At 41.0% G+C, this 27375-nt stretch overlaps 1 protein-coding gene across 7 annotated transcripts in view; it reads left to right on the forward strand.

Annotated features, from left to right (window-relative positions):
• The window catches only part of Asxl1 (ASXL transcriptional regulator 1), a 76819-nt gene that overhangs the window by 13897 nt on the left and 35547 nt on the right, over positions 1 to 27375 (forward strand). The window contains exon 4 of one of the 7 annotated variants that reach the window (XM_076570885.1): positions 117 to 3740. The exons of the other annotated variants lie outside the window; for them this stretch is intronic. Coding sequence (XP_076427000.1) covers positions 117 to 131 — 15 coding nt within the window. The 3' untranslated portion in view covers positions 132 to 3740. Of the gene's footprint in view, positions 1 to 116; positions 3741 to 27375 lie in introns of those variants that run through there. 7 annotated transcript variants of the gene reach the window in all.

Genomic DNA, 27375 nt, shown 5'->3' on the forward strand with positions numbered 1-27375 from the left:
GTGCAGGTCAGAGGACTTTATAGGCAACTCAGGTTGCCAGGCTTGTGGCAAGCCTTTAGCCACTGAGCAATCTTGTGTGGGCCCCTTGCTTTGATTTTTTTTTTTTTTTTTTAAAGACAGGGTCTCTATGAAGCCCAGGCCTGCCTTGAACTTGTGGGGACACACCTGTGTCAGCCTCTCAAGTGCTGGGATTGCACAAGTGAACTACTAAGTCCAGCTTCTTGTGTTGTTACGATGTCTCCCTGTGAGTATAGTTTAGATGTATGACACTTGAACGTCCCGGGGTTGTTCCCCACAGACAACGTATACAAAAACAAAAATTCCTTATTTGACATGTGATAATAAATAATTGTTTTTTTTTCCTTTCTCTTTTTTTAATTTGAGGCAGGGTGTAGACCAGGCTGGCTTTAATTTCACAGAGATCTGCCTACTTTTGTCTCCAGAGTACTGATGTTAAAGTTGTGTGCCACTATGTATAGGTGCTCTCCCCCCCACCCCCCCAGACAGGGTTTCTTTGTGTAGTTTTAGTGCCTTTCCTGTATCTCGCTCTGTAGACCAGGCTGGCCTCAAACTTACAGAGATCCGCCTGGCTCTGCCTCTCAAGTGCTGGGATAAAGGCGTGCGCCACTACCGCCTAGCTTCATAATTTTAATAAAACTATTCCTAGAGCTACCTCAGGCATATAGCTCATATCTTGTGATTCTGATAGAATTTCAGTTTGGGTAATTTCTTTATGTTTTTGACTTACTAAAGCAGTACATATAAATGTAAGAGGAAATGCAACAAAGTAGGTAAAATTCTCCTTGTAACCCAAACAATAATTTATATTAATATCTGGAAGCAGATGAGCCCCTCATGGTGATGAGTGCCTGTAATCCTAGCACAATGGAAGTTGAGGTAGGAACCAAGAATTGGGGGTTATCCTTGGCTCCATACTAAGGCCATTCTGAGTTTGGGTTACATGAGACCCTGTCTTTTTTTTTTTTGTTTGTTTGTTTTGTTTTGTTTAAAGTGGTATATATGCTTAGGCTCCTGTTGCTTGTTGAATTCAGTTAGTAGATTTTGCTGTGTTGGGGATACATCTCTTTTTTTTTTTTTTTTTTTTTTTTATGTATACTGTGTTCTGCCTGCAAGCATGCATGTAGGTCGCCAGATCTCATTACAGATGGTTGTGAGCCACCATGTGGTTGCTGGGAATTGAACTCAGGACCTCTGGAAGAGCAGTCAGTGCTCTTAACCGCTGAGCCATCTCTCCAGCCCGGGGATACATCTTTTTAAATTAGTTTTTAATTGCTGTGTTTTCTGTTTCATAGAATATTCTTGTTTTGGAGACAGTGTCTGTCTTTTTAGCCCAAGCTGGCCTTGAACTAATTTGATTGCCCAAACTGGCCTGGAACATGTGATCCTTCTGCTTTTGTCTTACAAGGGCTGGGATTGTTAGCATGCCCAGCTTTACACTGTCACCAATATGGAAACACACCTTGGTAAGACAGAGGGCTAGAGGAGTGGCTCAGTGGTTCCGCACACTGACTGCTCTGCAGAGGACCTTTGTGGTCCTCACAACCTTCTGTAACTCTAGTTCTATAACTCTAGTTCCAGGGGTTCTAGCGCCTTTTTGTAACCTCCATGGACACCAAGCATGCATTTGGTACACAGGCATACATGCAGGCAAAGCACACATAAAATAAAATGAATAAATAATAATAAAACATCAAAAAGAAATAGAGGACTTACACTTATGTATTCTTACATTACAAAAAGCACCTGTTTGGGGAGTTGAGGACATAGCTTATAGGTAAGAGCATTTCTTAGGCAGTCATAAAGTCCTGATTCCAAATCCCCAACACTCCTGTAAAAAGCTAGTCATGACTGTGAATGCCTGTCCATAACCCTAGCACTTTGTCAGGTTAGAGACAGGAAGATGGCTGGGCTTATTGGCCTAGCCAGCCTAGCTACAAGTTCAGCGAGAGACTGGATCTCAAGGGAATGAGATGAAGAGTGATGGAGCGGAAAAACCAATGTGATCCTTTGGCCTCCTCATGGGCACACCTGCACATGTGCTTGTGTTGTATATAATCACAACAACAGTGAACAATTTGGGATAGAGAAACAGTTCAGGGTAGAGTACTGACCTAGACTCTATAAGATTCTATGTGAATCCCTATTATTAGGGCAAACACAAGCAAAAGCAGCAATTTTTGTTTTTGTTTTGTTTTTCAAGACAGGGTTTCTCTGTGTAGCTTTGCGCCTTTCCTGGGACTCACTTGGTAGCCCAGGCTGGCCTCGAACTCACAGAGATCCACCTGACTCTGCCTCCCGAGTGCTGGGATAAAAGGCGTGCGCCACTGCCGCCCAGCTTGCAATTTTTATTAGAGGAAAAAGGAAAGGGGAAATTTATGGAGATAATTGTTGCATTCTTTTATTGTTTGCTTGTTTGATTTTGTTTTTGTTTTTTTGTTTTTTTTAGACAGGGTTTCTCTGTGTAGCCCTGACTGGCCCCAAACTAGATTAGGCTGGCCTGGAACTCAGAGATCCTCCTTCCTCTGCCTCTCAAGTGCTGGGATTAAAGGAGTACACCACCACCCAGCTTAATTGTTGCATTCTTACAATTGAAATTTATATACACACCTGCATACCAGCGGTTCAGAATTATCATTAAATACAAAGGAAAGAATGAGTATAGAGTCTAGATTCAGATAGGATAAAATTATAGCCACTGCCATTTGAAAAGCAGTATCAGAGTTCATTTGAGTTTTAGTAGGTACATGATAAGCAGTGGTCCCTTTTAAAATGCAGATTAGATGACATCGCTTTCCTAGTTGGCTCTTGTCTACTCTGAACTGCTTGCCTAGTACTTCTGCTTGATCAATCAATAACCATCCTATAGACAACTGTGTCCTAAGTTAGTGTCTCAAACCTGGCTTTACACTTGGCAAAACCACTGGCTGGAAATCTGGTTACATCTTGTTGCTTGGTGTCTAATCTGACAGTATCCTAATTGAAAGAAGATTAGAAGATGGTGTTAACAGAGTCTTGAGCTGATTTGTGTATTTTCTCCCACTTGTTTCTGTGAGTTATAAACAACATGCTTGTTTACATTCTTTGCTGTTTAGCAAGTTAGTATCTAAGAAATTTTTTTCTTGTCCTCTTTGGAGCAGTTTTACCAAAATCTATTCAAGAGTCTGCTGACATTAGAAGTCAATCTGTCTTCCCCAGGCTATTGCTACAATCTGGTTTCTTTTAATGGCTAAAGAAAGATATAACATTAAGCCAGCGTAATGTCTTAGCAGGTAAAAGGTGCTTGCCACCATTCCCGATTATCATGGTGGAAGAAGAGAACTTGTTCTCTGACCCCCACAGAGGTGCTGGAGAATAGGTGCATGCACAGAGCCTCTTTCCCAATAAATCAATATCAAAAGGTATAATAATAAAGAGCTTAAACATTTTAAGTATCTTTAAAAATATATTGCTCTTTTGTAGAGTTTAAACTGTAATCATTTTGATTGTTGTGGGGAGAAACTCATTTAAAACACATCAACTTGGGACTGGAAACATGGCTCAGTGGTTAAGAACCCTGGCTGTTCTCTCAGAGGACTTGGGTTCAGTTCCCGGCGCCCACATTGCACCTCACAGCTATTTGTAACTCAAGTTCCAGGGGATCTGACACCTCCACATACACATACATGCAGGCAAAACATCAGTGCACATAAAATAAAAACAAATCATTTTAAAAAATACATCAACATGCCGGGCGGTGGTGGCGCACGCCTTTAATCCCAGCACTCGGGAGGCAGAGCCAGGCGGATCTCTGTGAGTTCGAGGCCAGCCTGGGCTACCAAGTGAGTCCCAGGAAAGGCGCAAAGCTACACAGAGAAACCCTGTCTCGAAAAACCAAAAAAAAAAAAAAAATACATCAACATATTTAGACAATACCTTTTGTACTTCCTATAACTCTTAGGGAGAAAAGAAGGCATTCTTTCTAATGCTTAAAATCCTAAAATCTTAAGGAAGGAATGTCAAGTCATCCAGTCTATTTTCACTTTACAGATTGAAAATGAACACCCAGCAGATGAAATGCTGTATCTATAATCATCTCTGAATGACAGTACATATAGCTAGCTGAGTTAGGGACTAGAATCCAGGACACATCTTCGAATTTAGTGTCTCTTATGTCAGTTTAAAAGAGTTTTTCTTCAGGTTTTGCAACTTTTGGTCAATTCATTTTTCTCAATGTCAATTTTATCTAAAATGCAAAGATTTTTCTTTAAGCTTTATTTTTATTTTAAGTGTATCAATGTTTGCTTACATGTATGTAAGGGCACCACATGTGTGCCTGGTACTTACAGAGGTTAGAAGAGGGCAGAATCCCCTAGAACTAGAGTTACAGATGGATGTGAGCTGTCATGTAGTCCCTGGGATCCAGACATGGGTCCTGTGTAAGAACAGGTAGTGCTCTTAACTACTGAGCCATTTCTTTAGTTCCAACAAAGATTTGTTGTGTTTTATTTTACTTTATATGTATGGGGTTTTACATGCATGTATGTCTGTGCATCATGTATGTACCTGATGCAGAAGTCAGAAGAGGACATTGGATCCCCTAGAACTGGAATTCAGGATACTTGGGAGCTGCCATGTGGGTGCTGGAAATTGAACTGGGGTTTTCTCCAAGAGCAGCCACAAGTGCTTGTAACTGCTGAACCATCTCTCCAGCTCCAAGATTGACTTCAAATGTTAGCAGATTCTTTCATAGCTTTGAGTACAACTGCTCCAGTGGGGGCAAGAAAAAATATTCTTAGATATTAACTTGAACAGTAAGAAAAAATAACCTAAAACATGCATATTCTGTTTATAATGGAAATGGAAATAAGCAAGAGGGAATGTACAAAGCAGGTGACTTTGAGTATGGTAACATTATCGTAGCAATTTTCAGATCCTGAGATGGGAACTTTTGTTATGCCAGTTTGATTTGGGTTTCTAGAGTCTCCTTGAATTTTATTGACATTTCTTAATGTTGGTTCCCTTTTGTGTTAGAAGAGTGGTTGGTGTATGGTAGTGTCAGAGCACTGAAAGCAGAGTGTGGTGATATACACTCCTTGTAATCTCACACTTAGGGGGTAGAGGGGCAGGATCAGGAGCTCAAGGTCATTCTCAGCTACATAGTGAGTTTGAGGCCCTCAAGACCACGTCTCAAAAGAAAACTAGAGCATTGGGGTAGAAGTCCATCAAGATCAGAGTTGCAGCAAAGCACTTGTGTTACTTAAACTTCTGTTTTAACACTGTAGTTAAAATTGATAGCTCAGAAACATGTAAGGCCCTTTTATATCATAAACTGGAACTGTAAAATATAAATGGAGACTTAAATTGCTATAATTGAAACAATAATGAGGGACTGGCATCTTCTCATGTTTTCTATTATTGCCACTTCATGCCTTAAGCTCCTAGGGCATCTTCCATGCACCTTAGAGCTCTTTTGAATACTCTGGGTTAAACACTAGTAAGACTTTGCTGTTTTAGTGTCTAGAGTAGGCTGTTCTGTATGAAAAGCAAGCTACCTGTGGGTATTTTCTTTCTTGTTCTTTGTGATATATTTGGCATTATTGGCTATTGACTTCTTTCTTCAACTGTTTTAATTATTATTATTTGTGGGGGGAGGTATGTGTGTGTGATACTTGTGGAGGTGAAAGGAGAATTTTGTGAAGTTGGTTTTTTTCCACTTTTACATGGGTTCTGGGGAGTCAAACCTAGGTGCTTAGTGTCTTAGTTATGTTTTTACTGTTACGATAAGACACCATGACCAAGACAACTTAGAGAAGAAAGACTATTTGGGACTTACAGTTTCAGAGGGTTAGAGTCTATGACTGTCATTAATTAGCAGCAAGCATTGCATCAGGTAGGCAGGCAGGCATGGTGCTGGAGCAGCAGCCGAAAGCTCACATCTTTATTCACAAGTGAGGGAGGCAGACATTCTGGGAATGACATTAATTTTTGAAACTCAAAGCCCACCCCCCCATAACTCATCTCCAACAAGGCAATACCTCCTAATCCTTCCCAAATAGTTCTGCCAACTATGGAACAAGTATTCAAATATCTGAGCCTCTCAGGATCATTCTCATTCAAACCACCACAGGTAGGTGTGTACAGCAAACACTTTGAACTTGCTCAGCTATCTTACCAGCCTTACTGATTGACACTTACATAAACCTACTCTGCTGTAGGAAGTCTGTTTCGAATGTCAGTTAGATTGGTACTATTTGCTCTAGTTTGTTGAATAGCAGCTTGGTTTTGGTGGAGGTTTGGACCTCTCCTCAGTTGGTAAAACATACTTGAATACTTCTCAAGGGAATGTCTACCTTTGAAAGGGGGTATATACAATTGTCTGAATTTCCAGTCTTCTCTAGTATCAAGAGGGAACTTGTTTATTTTCAGTGACTTGGTCAGAATCTGTTTTATGCCTGTCTTAGTTAGGGTTTCTATTTCTATGAAGAGACACCATGATCTCAGCAACTCTTATAAAGGAAAACATTTCATTGTGGTGGCTCGCTTATAGTTCAGAGGTTTAGTCCAATATCATCATGGTGAGAAGCAAGGCAGCATGCAGGTAGACATGGTGCTAGAGAAGGAGCTGAACGTTCTTTTTCAATTTTATTTTATGTACATTGGTGTGAGAGCATCAGATCCCCTGGAACTCAAGACAGTTCTGAGCTGCCATGTGGGTGCTGGGAATTGAACCTGGGTCCTCTGGAAGAGTAGCCAGTGCTCTTAACCACTGAGCCATCTCTCCAGTCTCGGAGTTGAGAGTTCTTACATCTTGACTCACAACAGAAGTGAACTGTTTTCACTGGGCATGGCTTGAGCATATATGAGACCTCAAAGCCCACCTCCACTGTGACACACTTCTTCAACAAGACCACACCTACACCAACAAAGCCACACTTCCTAATAGTGCCACTCCCTTTGAGGGCTATTTTCTTTCAAACCACCACATTCTATTCCCTGTCCCACAAAGACCATATCATAATGCAAAAATGCATTCACTCCAAAAGTCCCCATATTCTCATATAGCAGTCTCTCACTTAATTTAAAAGTCTGAGGTTTCAAGTCTCTTCTGAGATTCATGCAATCTCTTAATTGTAATCCCCTGTAAATCAAAATCAAAAAGCAGATCACATACTTCCAACATATAATAGCACAGGATATACATTACTATTCTAAAATGTAGGGAAGAGAGCATAGTGAGGAAATACTAGACCAAAAGCAAGACCGAAAACCAACTGGGCAAACTTGAAACTCTGCATCTCAATGTCTGATGTCAAAATGGTCTTCAGATCTCCAACTCTATTGAGCTCTATCAACTGCAACACACTTCTTTCTCTTGGGCCGGTTCTTTCCCTTGTTAGCAGCTGTTCTGGCATCTCTAACATCTTGAGGTCTCCAAGACAATCCAGGCTTCTTCACAGCTTCACACAATGGCCTCTCTAGGCTTCCATTCAGAGACACCTATGACACATGCTTGGCCTCAGTGGCTTTCCTTAGTCATGAAGGCAAGTTCCATAGCCTATTTCTTCTATCCTTAACTCCAGAACCACATGGCTAAAGCTGCCAAGTTCAGCTGCTTGCTGGGCTTGGAACGTGGCCCCCTCATTCAATTACATCTTCACTACCTAAGTTTGGCTGTCCTGAAACTGGATCTATAGACCAGGCTGACCTTGAACTCAGGTCTTTCAGTTACATCTTCACTGGCTTTCTGTTTTCAGCAGTTACCTTCACTGCCTAACTTGGCTGTTCTGGAACTTGCTCTCTGAACCAAGCTGGCCTCAAACTCAGATCCACCAGCCTGTCTTCTGTATAAGAGTTTATTAGGGGAAGGGGAATACAAGGGGTGCTTAGGCCTATGGAAATGCAGGAGAAGCAGGTATGGGGGACCTGCTTTTATGGATTCCCCTGTACATCTGCTTCTGGGCTTACGTAGCTATGCCATGCATGCACATAGATTATGTGATCACGAAGCGCATGGATTAGTAGGATGTAAGGCCCCTGGAATGACTAAGCATCTTGCCAGTGTATGTGTGATCATGGGGGAGTGGCTGGGAATTCTCTCAACCACTCCCTTTATTCCATTTCTTAATCTGTTTATCTTATTGAATATAGGATTTAGCTCCATTCCACTTTCTGGTGTTCCTTTTCTCCTCAAATATTTTTCCTTGGTCAGCTTGCTCCTTTTCATTATAAATCTTCATTAGAGTTAACACTAGTAACCGCACAACAGTGTCTATACTAGGCTGTTTTGACATTTCCTCTGTCAAAGGAGTTAGTCCAAAACACTTCACTTCAGTCTCAGACAGACTCTTGGGACAAGGGCAAAAAGCAGCCACATTCTTCACCAAAATATCACAAGAACGATCTCTAGGCCACATAGTAGTATTGTTCTCTGAAACCTCTTGATCCAGACCTCACATTTCAAATCTCTTTTAGTACCACTGTCTTCCATGTTACTATGACCCATTAAACATTCTACTGCTTTCCTAACCCAAACTCCCAGAGTGTAAGACAATTGCTAAACAGTCTTATTAATAAGAAAACCCAGAGCGGTAAAATCTGAGAGATCAGAAAAGTAGAAAGAAGCCAGCACGTTCTTACCATGTGCAAATCCTCAGCCAAAGAGAGCTGCTTCCTGTATACCCATGCCTATATGCCTTTCTTTTGTGCATCTCACTTCCTCTCCACCCAGCTACATCACTTCCTGTTTGTCTGTACAGACCCCCAGACCTCCATGGTTAGTGCTGGGATTAAAGGCCTGTGTCACCATGCCTGGCTCTTCCCCAGTGTGGCCTGGAACTCAGAGAGACCTGGATGAATCTCTGCCTTCCCAATGCTAGCATTAAAGGCATGTGCTACCATTGCCTGTTTAGTAGAGTAGCTGGCTTTCTGCTCAGATTCTCAGATAAGCTTTATTAGGGTGCACAATATTTTTGGGGACACAGTATATCACCACACCAAAGTCCATAATATTCCAAACAAAAACATGGTCCTGTCTATCACAATATTCCAGTTACTGGTGCCACTTTGTCTTAGTTAGTGTTTATGTTTCTGTCAAGAGACACCATTACTACAGCAACTCTTTTTTGGGGGGAGTGGAGTTCGAGACAGGATTTCTCTGTGTAGTTTTTTGTTGCCTGTCCTGGATCTCACTCTGTACACCAGGCTGGCTGACTAATGATGCCGACTGGCGATGCAACGGCGTTATTCCCATGACCTGCCGGGCAGCTTCCGGGAAACCAAACAGAGATCTGCCTGGCTGCTTCCTGAGTGCTGGGATTAAAGGTGTGCACCACTGCCACCTGGCTCTACAGCAACTCTTAAAAAGGAAAACATTTAATTATGGTGGCTTGCTTACAGTTCAGAGGTTTAGTTCATTATCATCATGGCGAGAAGCAAGGCAGCATGCAGGCAGACACCTTGCTATAAAAGGAGCTGGGAGTTCTTACATCTTTACTCATAGGCAGCAGGAAGTGAACTGTCTCACTGCATAGGGCTTGAGCACATATGAGACCTGAAAGTCTACCTCCACAGTGACATACTTCCTTCAACAAGGCTACACCTCCTAATAATGCCACTCCCTTTGGGACCATTTTCTTTCAAACCACCACAATGCCTAAGAGATTAATTGCCTTTTTTAAAAGAATTGTTATTTTTTTAAATTATTTGTGTTTTTTTTTTTTTGGTTTTTTTTTTTTTTTTTTTTTTTTTTTTTTTTTTTTTTTTTTGGTTTTTCGAGACAGGGTTTCTCTGCGTAGCTTTGCGCCTTTCCTGGAGCTCACTTGGTAGCCCAGGCTGGCCTCTAACTCGCAGAGATCCGCCTGGCTCTGCCTCCCGAGTGCTGGGATTAAAGGCGTGCGCCACCACCGCCCGGCTTAATTATTTGTGTTTTTATGTGCGTATGCCTCATGATTTTAGGTGACCTTGGAGTCCAGAGTCGTTAGATTCTGTGAAAGTGAATTTATAAGTGGTTATGATCTGACTAGTGTAAGTGCTAGGAACTGAATTGGGTCCTCTGCAAGAATAGTTTGGCTGGGCAGTGGTGGGGCATGCCTTTAATCCCAACATTTGGGAGGCAGAGCCAGGCAGATCTCTGTGAGTTCGAGGCCACCTTGGTCTACAGAGTGAAATCCAGGACAGGCACCAAAACTACACAGAGAAACCCTGTAAGAATAGTTTGAGCTCTTTGACTACTAAGCCATGTCTGCAGCCCCTGAACTACCTGTGTCTGTCTACCCATCTGCATAACATTTATTTGTGTATATGTGTGGGAGTGTACATGCCACATTGTACATGTATGGAAATCAGAAGATAACAGTGTATGTGGAATTTGGGAATTCTGGGACTCAAATTCATGTTGTCAGGCGCCTTTAACTACTAAACTATCTCATTGGTCACCTTTTTCTTTTTTAGGGCGAGTCCCGTATAGTTTAGACTGGTCTTGAACATATTGTTGGTCAAGGATGACCTTGAACTGTTGATGCTTCTGCCTCTACCTCCAGAATGCTGGGATTATAGGCACATATTGCCCATACTATGTTTATGCCATACTAGGGATAGAACTGAGGACCCCATGCATGCTAAGCAAGCACTCTATCAACTAAACTGCATTCTCAGCCCCAGAAAAGAACTGAATTTTGTCAGTCTAACTGCTGGCATTGGAGCCTTGTGAGAAAATGAGATGGAAACATAGCAGTTAGGAAAACACTGACAGTGGAATGACATGGTGACAGCTTGAGCCAAACGGTTTGGTAATGTCTCAATTGCTAAAGTGTTGCTTATTTGTAAAATAAAAGAAAAGCTATAGTTTTGTTATAATTACTAATTTATTTGTTTAAGTTTTTTGAGACAAGGTTTCTCTGTGAAACAGTCCAAGCTGTCCTGGAACTCACTCTGTAGACCAGGCTGACCCTGAACTCACAGAGATCTGCCTGACTCTGCAGTGCTGGGATTAAAGGTGTGCACCACCACCACCTGGTGTAATTACTATTTTTTAAAGTACCCGATTCTGGGAGAAAGATTCCATATATTCTGTGTTTCCTTAGGATTGTATAAGTTTCAGAAATGCTTAAGATTTTCTTGAGGTCAGCTGGTGTAGAAACTGTACTCAATGACTCAGTTTTTCAGATCAGACTTCAGGGAGAAAGATTTATTTATTCTGAGAAAATCACACTTCTTGCTTAGCTAAATCTGGAAGGAAAGATGGTGACTGATGTTTGAGTGCCAACTAAACTCCAGATAGTATCATGTTCTTCAAAGTGGCTCTTTGACCCACAACTATATTTGCATGAACAACCAATCTGAGAAGCTGTAAGTGCTATGTGGGGTCACTTTTCTTTGTTATTCAGAGATTCATTTTTAACACACTGATAGTTAATCCTGTTAACTGAATAGCTTTGAGAAATGCTTAGGAAGGATCTTAGTAAAGCATACTTTGGGAGAGGTGTCTGTTACGGTGTTTCCAGAGGTGATTAGATTATGAGACCTAGATCAAATGAACAAGTTAATCATTTGATGTATTCATAATATGTTGGCGTTATTAGGATGTAGTTAAAGGTAGGAATTAGGGAAGTGTTGGAGAAAATCAGTTAATGGGTTATCTCCTTTTGGGGGTACCATATCTTGTCCTGGCTTCTTCCTGTGCTTCCTTATAGGCAGAGTTTTCTGTCTAGACCTCCGATCAGTTCTTTCAGGTCAGCTGTTCCCTACATAACCACTCAGAGACTTATTATTAATTATAAATGCTAGGCCGATAGCTCATGCTTGTTCCTAGCTAACTCTTACATGTTAATTGACCCATAGGTCTTATCTACCCTACCCTCTGCCACTTGGCGGTACCTTCTTTCAACATGGCAAGTTCATCTGCTTGGACTTCCAAAACTCTGCCCTTCTTACCAGCATCCTCTGCCTCTTGCTATTCTGCCTATATCTCCTGCCTAGCTACTGACCAGTCAGCTCTTTTATTAAACCAATCAGAAGGCACCTTGGCAAAGACATATTTTCACAGTGTACAAAATGATCATTCCATAAAACTTCCTCTCTCACCTTCTGGAATGGAATGAACGGTTTTCTTCTACCATATGCTCTCAGCACCATAATGCTCTGCCCAAATGCATGGGCCATGTAGCCATGCACTGAGCCCTCTGAAACTCTGAGCCCAGATCCTTCCTTAAGTTGTTTGTGTCAGATATTTTGGTCACAATGATGAAAAAGCTAATTCACATAGAAAGTTGGTGCCAGAGAAGGAAGAAGGTATGATGGATGATTAGTGTTGTTAATGTGACAGGATCTGGAATTTCCTCAAAGATAAGCTTCTAGGCACATCTGTGAAAGATTATTGAGCATTGGATATGCTTATGAGGAATTGTGTTAATTGGGTTACTTGAGGTGGAAAGAGCCACCTTAAATGTAGGTTCCATCTTTTCCTGGGTCTGGGTCCTAAACTGCTTCTTCATTCTCTTGTGACTGGATGCCATGTGACCAGTTGCTTCATATTCCTGCCTTGTTTAACTTGTTCTACTGCCGTGATTAACTATGGACCAAAATAAGAGTAAATCTTAAGAAAAAAGAAAAGAAAGGAAAATGCTACCACATTCAGCACAAATGCAACTTTTCTCCACTGTCTTCTGGCTTTCACCTTGCTGTGTCGTTCTCTTGTGTCTCTTTCTTCTCTAGTAATTCCTCTCCCTTGCATATCTCACTTAAAGCTTTTTCTAGTCTCAAAAAGAATATATTTGTTTTGTTTTGTTGATGTCCTGAGACTTTGAAGTTGAACTGAAAAGTAATGATCTGATTAGTTTTTTGTTTTTTCCGCTGAGACAAGGTTTCTGGCTGTCCTGGAACTCACTCTGTAGACCAGACTGGTCTTGAACTCACAGAGACCTGCCTGCCTCTGCCTCCTGAGTGCTGGGTTTAAAACCACAACTGATTAGTTTGGCAGAAGAATTTTCAAGACAATATAATGTTCAGGAATTGGCATGGTTCTTTTTGGCAGTTTTTAGCCGGATTTACAGTGAATATTAGCAGAAAGCAGAGCAGAAAAATATTAAAAAAAAAGTATACTTTAGAAAGTGTGCATATTTAAATCTATAGACAAGAAAGATATTGTTAGAGAAATTAGTGCCATTCAAAAGAAATCAAGTGGACAGGGGAGATGGCTTAGTACCCACACAGTGGAAGGAGAACAAGTCATCTTTACATATGCACAATGGCATGCAAGCATGCACTCACATGTAATACACGTATGAGCACATAGTGAAAATTTTTATTTTTTAAAGAGAAAAGCCAAGGAGTTTATACTGAACAATAGAGAAGATGCTTTTTTTTTTAATTTTTATTTTTTTTTGGTTTTTTGAGACAGGGTTTGGTTCTCTGTGTATCAGTCCTGGCTGTCTGTCCTGGAACTTGCTTTGTAGACCAGTCTGGCCTTGAACTCACAGAGATCCACCTGCTTCTGCCTCCCCAAGTGCTGGGATTAAAGGCATACACCACCACCGCCAGACTGAGAAGTGTTAAGAATGATAAGTGGTGCTGGTTACCATGCGGAAATGTCATGAGCCATGACAAAACCCAGTATCAGAGCTTTATTAGGAGGGGTGGGGGCAGAAGAACTAGACCTGGAGGAGACACAAGTGCACAGAGCAGAGAGGTGGAGGGGAGAACAGAGAAGGGATGGGGGAGTGGTCTGTGTCTGGCTTTTTAAGGGTTCCTGCAGGTGGGTTTAGGGAACTACCCTGCGCATACACTGATTGTGTGACCACGCCATGTAGCAATCAACAGTGCGCACTGATGCAAGACCCCTTGCCTAGCTCCTGAACTGCGCTCATGCAGGCAGAATCCCAACACTAAGCATTCTTAGGTCTGGGAAAAGAAAGCATTCTCAGGTATAGGAAATTAGTTTATGGCATTTTTTCTGGTGTGTAGATATGTAGATTTTTAGTTTCATAAGTCAGTATTTATATCAGAAAGACTTCATAATGCAGAAGTCTTAACTAACAAATTATAGCCCATTCCTCTTATCTTGCACTGTCTCTTTGATGTCACAGACTTCCCCCCCCCCCTTGTTTTGGTTTTTCGAGACAGGGTTTCTCTATGTAACAGTCTTGGCTGTCTTGGAACTTGCTCTGTAGACCAGGCTGGCCTCAAACTCACTGAGATCTGTCTTCCTCTGCCTCCCTAGTGCTGAGATTAAAGGCGTGCACCACCACCACCTGGCTAATGTCAGTGGCTCTTACTTGAGGCTTAACACTTGAGAGTCAGGCTCTTAAGATACTGTTTTTGCATTGCCTTTAAAGGGTAGAAATTTTGTTGTTTTGATCCAGGATACAAGCTGGTCTTGAACTTCCTGCTTTGGCCTCTTGAATATTAGGATCACAGGCATGCATCACCACACTACACAAACAGAAGAGATTTCACAAAGCTGTTTGTCAGATCACACCATTTCTCTAACCCTTCCTGTCCAGTTTTCTATCTTCACGCATAGTAAAGGTCAGTTTTCCTAATGTGGCTTGTGGTACCTTATTTTTATCAGCCTCCTAACTTCTCCCTCTGGCTTACTGTTCCTTAAATGCCTTGGGTTCCTTTGGGATTCTTGAACATGCTGGCATTCTTCCTCTAAGGGCCTTTGTCTCTGCTTTTTCATCTCAAATACTACCCCCTTCAAGTCTTCACTTTAACTGCACTGTGCTGGTCTCATATTTCTTAGCAAGCACTTCCAATCTCCTCTTCCTGCCTGCATTTTTCTTCTAGGTAGTCGTCATAATCTGATGTGCTGTTATGTTATGCATAGATTTTGTTTACAGCTCCTGCTTATCTCCCTTGATTAGAACATAATCCTCCTGACTGTGGCTTATAATAAGTTTTGGTTTTACTCAGTTACTGGGTAGGCATTAGGATAAGAATTTATACTATATCAAGCTGATAATAGAAAAAGAAAGAAAGAAGGAAGGAAGGGAAGAAAGAAAGAAAATATAATCAAAGAAAGAAAACGAACGCACATAATCCTCTATAGGGGTTCTATAACTATGAAGAGACACTGTGACCAAGGCAGCTCTTATAAGAGAAAACATTTACCTGGGGGCTGGCTTACAGTTTCAGAAGTTTAGTCCATTGTCATCATGGTGGGGAGCATGGTGGCAGGCGCTGGAGTAGTAGTTGAGCTTTACATCCTGATCCAGAGGCAGAGAAACAGCCTTGTGCTCAGTGTGGTTGCCTATGGTGGCCTTTAATCCCAGTACTCAGGAGACAGAGGCAGGCTGATGACTGTGAGTTTGAGGCTAGCCTAGTAGTATACATAGTGAGTTCCAGGACAGCCAAAGAAAATAATAAAGCCCTGTCTCAAAAGAAAAAGAAAAAAAGCCTCAAAGCCTACCCCTCAGTGACACACTTTTTCCAACAAGGCCACACCTCCTAATCCTTCTAATCCTTTCAAACAGTTTGACTCCCTGGTGATAACATTCAAAGATAAGAGCCTGTAGTGACTGTTCTTATTCAGACCAACACAGGGAGGGATTTGTAATGTAGATCCTTCTAGACTTGGGAAATATTTGTGAGTCAATGATTTCTAGTTTGTTTTCTTTAATTGGATAATACAGAGTCCTGTTAGCAGACTTTCCAGTGCGGAGGCACCCTGCCTTCCTAGTGTAACTTTAGTATGGTTTTCTTTGTATGTATCTATTGCTAGATTTATAACTTATTAGAAATTTTGTGTCTGTATGTATAAATTACATACAGATGTCTATGATACTCTAGTTTGAAACTTGTACAGTTTTGGTGTAAAGACAAGTGTATTGCTTTCCTCTTCTTGATTTTTGTGCAGTAGTATCTTTAAGATATTCTTTATGGTAGTACCTGTTTGTTGGACCTACTGGGCCTGGTGTTTTGCTTACAGCTAGTCTTGCAATATAGTATAGCTCAGGGTGGCTTTAAACACATATCCTCCCGCCTTAGTGTCCAATGTTGGGAGTGGAGGTAGGAACCACCATGTATAGCAGTTTACTGTGCTTTCATTGTGAGACTATGTTATTTTTACTCTTCTTGCAAAATATGTAACATCAAAAAAAAAAAAAAGTATATACAAAGCTCATGTCCTTAAAAAAAAAATTAGCAGCTGGGAGGAAAAACACACCCTCAGTTCCCCTCTTGCCTACTAGACATCCCAAGTGCAAGCAGCCTTCTACCCATTGAACCCTCTGAGTCCACTCCTTTCCCTCCCTGATTCAGGTTACAACTGTTCAGATTATCATTTATAACAAGGCCAGGTCACATATATCTCAGGTTGGCCTTGAACTTGCTGTCCAGCCAGCCAAGGATGACCTTGACTTCCTGATCATGCTGACTATGGGATTATAGATGTGGGGATGAGAATTGAACCCAGGACATTATACATGATAGGCAGGGAAGCAAGCTCTCTGCCAAGTAAATTCCTTTTGTTTTCATCTATAGGTCTACCCACACTTGTGCATTACTGAGGTGTAAACCTAAGTATGTTGTTCAGGGTTTCTTGATTTTAAAAATATTTTTTTTTCTGCTGGGTGATGGTGACACATGCATTTAATCCCAGCAGCTTGGGAGGCAGAGGCAGGCGGATCTCTGAGTTCGAAGCCAGCCTGGTCTACAGAGTGAGAGAAACACCCCCCCTCCCTTTTTTTTTCTGACTTGATGTTTTTGTTTGTTATTTCTGAGTTTCATCTGTGTTGGAGCATTTAATTGAACTACTTCATGCTTTGTAGTGTGTGCTGTCTTGTGTGACTCATGGTTGATCTGTTGCACACTTGTATTTGGTTGTTTTTAGTTGTGATTTTGGCAAACTGTTGCACTGAGTACATGTTTCTTGGTACGTCTGTGTATTGGCTTCTCCAAGGTGTATGTGTTTCAAGAATGAGACCAAGAATTCACTTTTGTTCTTGCTTGTGACCATTAAGTTGTCCAGTTGGTTTCTAAAGCAGCTGATGAATGTACTCTCTCCCTAGCAGTGGGTAAGAATGCCTCTTGATTTGCAGCTTTTGAATACTGTGGAGTCTCCGGTTTTCCCTGCATTCTTAAATTGATGCCATTTGTATACACTGAGATCTACCCTTTTTTAGTGTACAAATATTCAGTTCTAAGATATGTTTTAAAATTCATATGATTATATTTGTTTGTATTTTGGTACAATTTAAATGTTTGCTTTCAGTGGGTTGAATGGAATTGCTCAAGTAAGTGTTAATGTTACACTTGTCTCTCTTCCCCCTTAAAATTACAGTAAAGTTCACCCCTTCAGTGTAGAATCTTGTGTTGTTAGCAGCAGATACAGCAATATAACTATCACCCTAATTAAGTTTATAGGGCATTCCCTTAGTGCTTCCAATCCACAGCTCTTAGTGACTACTGATTCATAGTTTGCCCCTGTACTGCTGCTTTTTCAGAGCATCATATAAATGCATGTATTCTATAGTCTTTTTGATTCCCTGGAACTGGAGTTACAGATGGTTGTAAGCCCCCATGTGGGTGCTGGGAGCTGAACCTGAGTTGACGCCAAGAGCAGCAAGTGCTTTTAACCACCGAACCATCACTCCAGAACCTTAATTTGTTTTAAAATTGTCTGTATGCTTGTGTGTCTGTGCACAAGAGTACCAATGCCTTTGGTGGCCAGAGGTGTTGGATTCCTTTGGAGTTGGAGATAGAGGTGATTTTGAGCTCCCCAACATGGGTGCTGGGAACAGAACCACAGTTCTCTGTAAGAGCAGAAAGCTTGCTTAACCATTGAGCCATCTCTCCAGCTCTTGAACACTTGAATTTTTTACCTTTCTTTTTGTTGTATGTGGATGGCCATTTTGTATGTGTTATTGTGCATGCAGTGCCTTTGGAGGACAGAAGAGGGCAGTGGGATCACCGCTACCATCTCTCAAAGCCCCACCTCCAAATTACAAATGGTTTTAAAGCCAGTACTCTTAACTGCTGAGCCTTGCCCCTGAACATTTAGAGTAATTGTTATGATTGAGTTAAATCTACCCTGTTTATCTGTTTCCTAGTTAATTTGCTCTCTTGTCATTGTTATTATAGTTCTACATTTGTCAGAGCTTGCCTGGTATTTTATAAACTGTAACGTTATCAAACAAAAAAATACCTCTTAAGCATTATGTCATTCATGTAAAATGCAAGATCCTTATAATATTCTTACATTTACTCCGTTGGTTTTTGTGTTAGTCATTTTGTGATATTTCTACATAATTCTTAGATTTCATAGAACATTATTACTATTTTTGCTTTAAATACTTATTTAAAAATTTTATCTATTGAGGTGTGTGGGGATGGGTGGGTGAGTGAGTGTGGGTGTGTCATGTGTGTTTGTGGGCATGGGCATGGCATGGCATGCACATGACAGTAAGTGGACAACTTGTGGGAGTTGGTTCTCTCCTTCCACTGTGGTCTTAGGGAATGAACTTAGGTTCATAAGCTTGGCGGCAAGTACTTTGATCTGCCAAGCCATTTCCCTAACCAGGAGAGTTTTCCTTTGAGCAGTTCAAAGCTATTCATTCCTTGTCTTCTGATTTGCATAGTTTCTGATAGGAAGTCTGTGGTGAATAATATATTTGTTCTTTTACCCAGTAAGATTTTTTAATTTTTTATATTTATTATAACTGTGTATTAGAAAGGAAGGTGTGTGTGCACTCTCGTGCGTGTGTGCTCTTGAGCCTGTGAGACACAGATGACAACTTTGTAGAATCAGTTCTCATCTTCCTCCTCTCTTTACCTTTTTAAAGATAGATTCTTAATTAGCTCCTTAGTGCTCTGCCTTTTTACACTGATATTAACCACTAAACTAACTCATACAGTGTTCAAGTTTTCCTTTAACATATGGTTATTTTCAGTCTATCTGTGCCATAGTATTCTATGTGTGTATTTATCAGCCAAACCATAGGTTTGGTCCCCACTACCACAAGAAAATGAGAAACTTGTCAGAGCTTGGTGAGAGTACCAGCATGCACCCATCCCTTCCTTTAATCTGCACCTCTTGGGGGAAATTGCAGTTAGGACTTCAGTTGAAATAATACTAATTTTTTGATTTGCCACTGCTATTTGCAGTCCATTTGTTCTTTGTGTGTTGACTCTGTTGTGTACTTCTGAAGATCATTTATAGATCTCTTTCAGTATAGACTACTTGGTGTATCTTAAGACCCCTGTTTCAAATTAATTTCTCAGTGGATGGCTTCTTCTCTTTGGTGATATTTCAGTGTGTAGTGATCTAATTTTGGTTATTGTTTCTTAGATGTTTTAGATTTATTTTATCTATGTAAATGTTTTGCCTGTATGTGTGTTTGTGCACCATGAAGGTGTAGAATTGAGTGGAACTTGAGATCTGGAGTTCAGGATGGTTTGGAGCCATTTGTGGGTTCTGGGAATCAACTTGGATCCTCTGGAAAAGCAACAGCAAGCCCTCCTAATAGCCTAGTGTAGTGATTTGTAGTTGACAATTACTTTCTGTCATGGAAAGATATTACTGTTTTCGGGCTTCTTTGTTTCATTTGAAAGTTGTCTATTATTGTTTATAGCACCTTTTTTTTTTTTTTTTTTTTTTTGAGACAGGCTCTCACTATATAGCTCTGGCTATCCTGGAACTCACTGTGTAGACCAGGTGGGTCTCAAACTCACAAACTCTGCCTCCGAGTGCTAGGATTAAAGGTGTGCACCACCACCATGCCTGGCTTATAGCAACTTTCAAGGATTCCTGTTAACATGTTCTGTCTTTACTGCTGTGAGGTTGCTGCAGTGTGTGTTTGAGTAAATTACAATTGGGAGACTCACACTTGGAATTATAGCTTTTTCTGAGGATCCTGTTTTACTATGTCACACCTTCCCATTCACTCTTCCATACTTATTGTCAACTTGACTAAATTTAGAATCATGGAGCAAACACCTGGATGTACTGAATGTGTTTCTAGAGAAGTTTGGCTGAAGAGAGAACAAGACCCTGAATGTGATATGGGTGGCACCATGCTCTGTGCTAGGGCCCTGGACTGAATAAGAAAAGATCATCATTGCATTTTCTCTGCTCCCTTGTCTGGCCAAATGCATGCACGCCCCAAATGCCGTTCTTTTCCACCATGAGGCTGTATACTGAAAATAGGAGCCAGAATACACTACTTTCTCATATTTCTTGCTTTGTCTTCTTATCCTCTACTTCTCTCCCTCTCCCTCTCCCCTTCGTTCTGACACCTAACTCAAGATGGCGTTGAACTCTTGATCCCCCTATACATACTGAGTCACCAGGCCCAGCCTTTTTATTATTTTTATTTGATTTTGGCTTTGTGTTTTGAGATAGGGCCTTATATAGCTCAGGCTGGTCTCAGACTTACTGTGTAGCCAAGATTGAGCCTCCACTTCTCAAGGGCTGGGATTTACAGGCAGTGCAGCAGCATGCCCAGCCTGTTACCTTTTGTGTTACAGTCTGTGAGATTTTTTTAAAGAATTGTTTTTTTTTTTTTTTTTGGTTCTGGGGCTCAAAGCCGGGGCATTGTACATTTTAGGCAAGCATGTATCAATTGAACTGCATCTGTAGCCCTGGGATTTGTTTTTCTGAGACACTGTGAAAGATTCTCATTAGAGAGTGGTTTAAGTTTCAAGTGATCCTGTCAGGTTTGCTCATGTTCCATCTGCCTTTCAGTTCATATCTTCTGAGATCTTCCTGAACCACTTGGGTAAAGTAACTTGGTAATCCATACTTTTGAAATGGAAGTTTGGTTTTTAGAGTGATACTTTGAACTCTGAACCTTTTTTGTTTTTGTCTTTTGGTTGGGGTGTGTGTGTGTGTGTGTGTGTGTGTGTGTGTGTGTGTGTGTGTGTGTGTGTATCCCTGGCTGTAGACTAGGCTGGCCTCAAACTCAGAGATCTGCCTGCATCTCCCTCCCAAGTGCTGGCATTAAAGGTGGGCACCAATACTGCTTTACTTGAACTCTGACTTTTAACAGACAGCAAACAACTTTTTTGTGGGCTGTAGATTGACATTCATTTTTTTTCCTGTGTAGTTGTGGGGGTGGGTTGTTTGTTTGTTGGCTTCATACACTTCATCATATCACTTTTTAAAAACTTAGTGTTATGTGTGTTTTGCTAGTATGTATGTGTGTATGTCTGTATGTGTGTGCTTGATGCCCTTGGAGGCCAGAAAAAAGCTTTGGACCTCTTCAGACTGGAGTTGTAGACCGTTGTGAGCCACAATGTGGGTGTTGTGAATCAAACCTGGTCTGGTCCTCTGGAAGTCCAGCTAGCTGCTCTTAACTGCTGAACTGTCTCTCGAGCCTCAGTGACTTCTGATACTGTGTGCACCTAATTCATTTCAGATTGTCTTTCATTCTTTGACAGGTATCAGAATAGCTCTCCCACCTCCAGAGTCCTGTCTGGTTTTAGTAGATCTTTGAGGTATTTGGCTTTGAGTAGCTCCGTTGCTTTGCTTTCAGGCCTGCCCCTATGTATGTATTTTGTGTATGGGAGGCTTTTATGGTGGACCTGTCTGCTCTATTCAGTGAATGAACTGTTGGACATTTGTTCACACCTTGTAAGACTGGTGTAGCTCACTGAAGCAGGAAAGTTCTGAGTTAAATTAAGTTGCATGTCATGGAGGTTGTGTAGCTGCTGCTATGTCAGTGGTGTCACTTTGTCATGAGTCTGTCAGGTTTCTGTCACTACAGTAAAATACTCAAAGGAATCAATTGACAAAGACAGTGCTTATGACAGCAGATGCTTACATATATGAGAAATCAGGAATTTATTGAAAAGACAATATTGGCATGTGCACAAACAGTGATCACGGGAGATAGGTGTGGTGGTATTAACTCTGTACTCGGATCAGCCAGCACTGGTTAGCCTCATTCTATGGGCCTATGGTGAGGTACATCTTTGCATTTTGACAGAGCAAAACCACTTAGCTCATGTCTTAGATGCAAAAGAAATACAATGTGGCTTCCACACTTTCTTTCCAGGACATGCCTACAGTCGTCTCAGACCTCGTACTAGAACCTGTTTTTCTTTCCTTCCCAATAGCACCAACATTAGGGACCAACCCTTTAACACTGCAGTTAGAGGGAGCCTTAAATTCTAAACTGTGGTATGTAGAGCAAATCCTGACTTCCTAGTGTTCCCATGACAGTATGGGAGTGATAAATTCCAGATCAGAATCTGTTTCTAATTTTTCTTTTATATGTGCCTGTCTGCTTTGTTTGTCTACTTTGTTCAAACTAAGGTACCATTGTATTAAACCCACCTCCCCTTTATTTTTTCTTTTTGAGGTTTTGTTAAGACTGGTCTTAACTCATGGTCCCTCTGTTTCAGCCTCCTGAATGCTGAGATTACTGTGCCCACTTTCACTGTAAATTTTTGGTGAAAATTTCACAAACTATACTGTTCATGACTTTTTAAAAAGTTTTTATTGTTTACTTAATTGGTTATGTACCATATGTGGTAATCAGGAAAATTTATGGAAATCAATTCTTTCCTTCCATCCTGTGGGTCCCAGGAGTTGAACTCGGGTCCTCAGCCTTGGTAGCCAGCACCCTTATTGAGCCAGTGACTGTCCTTTGTGTGTCTGTGTATTTGTGTGTTTTTTGTCAGGGGTGTATGGATAATTTTCTTTAGGCACAACTTGGAGGAGAACTAGAAGCATATTTGCTGTTTGGTTCTGTTTTAAATGGGACTATTGTCAAGTTACATGTATAGTGGCTCTAGAAACTTGGTTTAGTCAGAAATTGACAGAATAGCCAGGTGGTGGTGGTGCACGCCTTTAATCCCAGCAGGGAGGCCGAAGCAGGTGGATCTCTGAGTTTCAGGACAGCCAAAGCTACACAAACCTTATCTTGGGAAGAAAAAAAGAAAAGAAAGAAAGAAAACTGACAGACTGACTCTTTACATAAATTACTTGTCTCTGAATCTTTATAAAGTGGAGATTATTATAGCTAACAGTTAACTAAGCTGTCACCAGAATTGAACTCACTAGATCATGATCTATTTCCCTTTTTTTATATTGTTGGATATGAGTTGACAAAATCTGAACAATTTCTGTGTCTGTTTTATGAGATATATTGACCTATAGATCTTGTGGTGTATTTGTCTAATTTTTCAGATAAGGGTAATGATACCATACTATTATTATTGAAGAATTGAAAAGTATTTCCTCCTTCAGTGTTTGATATTTGATAGAATTCACTAGTAGAGCCATCTGAGCTTGGAGTGAGCCATTTACCTATCTATCTATCAATATCTGTTTAATTTATTTGCTCGTTTATTTATTTATGAGATAGGCTCTCATGTAACTGAAGCTGGCCTGGAACTAGCTTTGTAACTGAAGATGACCTTGAATTTCTGGTCCTTCTGTCTGTACCTCCCAGTTGCTAGCACCAGGTGTACACATAGGACACAGACATACATGCAGATAAAACACTTATACACATAAAATAATAAAATTTGAACATGTATGTGTGGTTGACACTTGCATATCACTTTGCATATGTATAGGTTTGGTTTTCTCTATCATGTGAGTTCCAGGATGGAGCTTAGGCTGTTACACATGGTGGCAGATGCCTTTTTATGGAGGCTCAGCTATCTCATCCACCCCACAAGATTTCCTTAAACTGCATTTTTACAGTCTGATTGTGGTGCAGCTTAGTGTAGTTTGCTTCCAATTTCATGTGCTAGATTTTGTTACCTCCTTGGATCACACTTGATAAATATTCAGTCATTAATTCGTGAGATAATTTTCTTCTGTATCTCCACTCCTGCTCTATTTGAAGACTTAATTGCATATATATTGGCTGCTTGAAATTGTCCCCAACTCCTTGGTTTACTAATTCTGTTTTAAATATTTTCTTCTATTTTGGGATGTTCTACTGATGCTTTTTTAACCAGTAGTGTTAAATCTGTTAACCCATCCACATTCTATGTTGTGTGTTTGCCTAAAAGTGTGCAGGTTCACTTGTGTATCTGTGGAGGCCACAGAAAAATTTGGGTATCTTTCTTTGGGTGCCTCATCCCCCTAACTCCATCCCAGGCCTGGAGCTTACCAAGTGGAACTAGCCTAGATGGCCAGTGAGTCCTATGGCTCTACCTCTCTTTACCTCCCCAGAACTGAGATTTCAAATGCATGCCACCTTGCCTAGGTTGATTGTTTGTTTGGTTTTGAGACAAGGTCTCTCTATGTAGCCTTTGCTGTTCTGGTACTCTCCATGTAGATCAGGCACAGAGATCTACCTGCCTCTGCTGAGTTTAAAAGGTGTGTTCTAGAATCCCCCCCCCTTTTTTTTTAATGTGTCCTTGTGAGAGAATTCAATTCCTTTACTTACTGAGCTCTCTCCAAATCCCCAGTTAAAAAAAAACTAGAAGTTCAGTTTGGGTGGTGTAGAGGGGTTGTTTTTTGTTTACCTGTCTCTGTTTAATGGATTCAGTGTTGAACACTGAAATACAGTTAAAATTGTAGTGTTTCCTCTTCTCCCTCTACCTTTTCTTTTTCTTCAGCAAGGATGGGATAGGTGGGTGGGATCTCCTGTATCCCAGGTGGCCTTTAAGTCACTGCATAATTGAGAATGACCTTGAGCTTCAGATTTCATCAGCCTTTCATCTAGATTACTGGGATTATAGGCTTGTGCTACCCTGGCTAGTTTATGTGGTGCTCATTAGTAAACCTAGGCTTTAGCATGCTAAATCCCAACCCTAAAATTGTATTGTATTTTTTGCAGCATGTTTGATGAAGAATTTTATACTCAGTTTAAAATTGTCAGCTCTGCTGTTTCCTTAGTGTTCCTTGCATTTGCTTTCTCAGTGGTAAAACCAAATTGCCTTTATGCTTGTGTTTGTAAGTCTGGCTAAAACTACATAATAAAGTCTGTTAGTATGCCTAACTTTGTGAAATATCTTGTAAAAGGAAAAATGACTTCAGAATGTTGGCTGTAGGATTAACATAGTCTTTGAAAAAGTACATCTGCTGATTGAAGCTTCACATTTCATCTGTAGATTTAAAATGTGCTGTCTGTGCCTTTGAGTTTGGAATTGCTGTTGCATTGTCAGAATACCTAGCCTGATACTGTATATATATGGTAGAAGTTTTTGGGTCTTTGCTATTAGCTTCCTAGTCCTCTATCCCCTAGTCTTTTTTTGGGAGGGAATATTTGTTTGTTTTGGTGTATGTGTGTGTTGAGGCAGTTTTAGCTGTGTATCCCAAATTAGTATATAGGACTAAAGATCTTCCTGCCTCAGCTTCTCCTGTGATGGGACTGCGGCCACACTTCACTCTTAGTATTAGGTGTGCAGCAAGCCATCCCACAACTTGATGCCTTAGAACAACCTGTTATTTTACTTACAGTTCTTTGGTTGCTAGTCTGCTTCCTTATCAGCACAGACTTAGATTAGCTGGAGGCTAGATGTATCAGAAAGATCTCTCGGATGATCTCTGATAATCTTGTCCCTGTGTAATCTTCTATGTGGGAGTGGCAATTGTAATTTGTTCTCAGCAGTAGGGTAAGCAAAGGTAGAGAGATTTTTTTTTAGATTCTGTTGATTTTTAACCCAAAGATGTTATTCTGGGTAGGTAGGCCTGAGTCAGTTAGATGTGGGTCTCGTGTTCAGAGATGGATGATAAGAACAAGTCTGCTAAAGATACATGTTGGCATGTGCGAGGCCAAGTGGCAAGAACTCTAGTAACGCTGGGAGCAGAATGCCAAGTCCATGCTGACAGCCCTGGGAGTGACCTTAGTCCTCTAATAGAAATAGTTTTCTACAGTAACCATGGGCATTTGCAAGAGACCTTAATCTTAAGAAAGGAAATGAGCCCAACTGACACCCTGATTCAAACTCTGGGAGCCCCTCAGCAGGAAGTCTAGCCATGCTTGTGCCTAAATTTCTCACCCCCAGAAAACTGAGATAATAAATGTATGTTGTTTAGGTCACCGAGTCTCTGATAATGTGTCATGCAGCAAAATGAAATAGATACACCAGGTGGTCTAGAATGGCCCTCTTCCCTTGTATTCTGTTGGCTGGAGCTACTGGGAGATTGCCACATGAGTCACAAAAAGTGCTTAGTAAGTAGCAACAAAAGGGCAAGCCCGGTGTGTAAGTGCTTCTTAAGCCTCCGTGTCACATGGCATAGTTTACAGCCAAGGACTGTTCTGGTTCCCCATATTTAGCAGTCTGATAACTTTAGTTGTAGCTGGAGTTTTCTCTCTGGTCCCACCAAGCCCCGGCAGTCCAACAGCCCACTTATAAAATAAACACACAGATGCTTATATTATTTACAAACTGTATGGCCATGGCAGGCTTCTTGCTAACTGTTCCTATATCTTAAATTAACCCATTTCTATAAATCTACACCTTGCCACGTGGCTCATGGCTTACCGGTGTCTTCACATGCTGCTTGTCATGGCGGTGGCTGACAGTGTCTCTCTTGGCCTTCCTGTTCTCTCAATTCTCCTCCCTGTTAGTCCCGCCTATACTTCCTGCCTGGCCACTGGCCAATCAGTGTTTTATTTATTGACCAATCAGAGCAACACATTTGACATACAGACCATCCCACAGCATTTAGTTCTCACCATGGAGGTAGAAAGTGGAGAGAGATCTTTGCTGTGGAGTGGGGATAGGCCAGCAATACTGGAGCATCCTGTAGTATGCAGTGCCTCTGCAACAGGAATTAGTTATCTGGTCCAAAACCAAGATTATCAAGGTTGAGCAGCCCTGCATCAGTCTGTTGGTCACATCAGCTCCCAGGAGCAGCAAAATATTTCTCTTACTGAGAGGAATTGCAAAGTCATATTACAGGGTGGAAAAATGACATAACCATTCTTATAATCTATGGCATATATTCATTGATTTACAAAAGAAACCTGGAAAATGGGTAATATTACCGAGTATCCTGGGTTTTTTTTATTTCTTTGGCTAGTTGGTTGGTTTCTCTTTCTTTTTTTTAAAGATTTATTAATTTATTATGTATACAGTATTCTGCCTGCATGTTTTGCCTGCAGGCTAGAAGAGGGCATCAGATCTCATTATAGGTGGTTGTGAGCCACCATGTGGTTGCTGGGAATTGAACTCAGGACCTTTGGAAGAACAGCCAGTGCTCTTAACTGCTGAGCTATCTTTCCAGCCCTTGGTTTCTCTTTATAGCCCTGGCTCTTCTGGAACTTGCTTTGTAGAGCAGGCTGTCATTGAACTCACAGAGATCCACTGCCTCTGCCTCTGGAGTGCTGGGATTAAAGGCATGCGCCACCACCTGGTTCAACTTTTTTACTATCAGTTTTCTAGATTAGAAAAGAGGCGCTAAGGTGAGGGCTGATGTTGTGGCTCAGTGATAGAGCACTTTTTAAATGTATATGAGGTCCTAAGTTT

Source organism: Peromyscus maniculatus, chromosome 4 (assembly GCF_049852395.1).
Source record: "Peromyscus maniculatus bairdii isolate BWxNUB_F1_BW_parent chromosome 4, HU_Pman_BW_mat_3.1, whole genome shotgun sequence".
Taxonomy (NCBI): domain Eukaryota; kingdom Metazoa; phylum Chordata; class Mammalia; order Rodentia; family Cricetidae; genus Peromyscus; species Peromyscus maniculatus.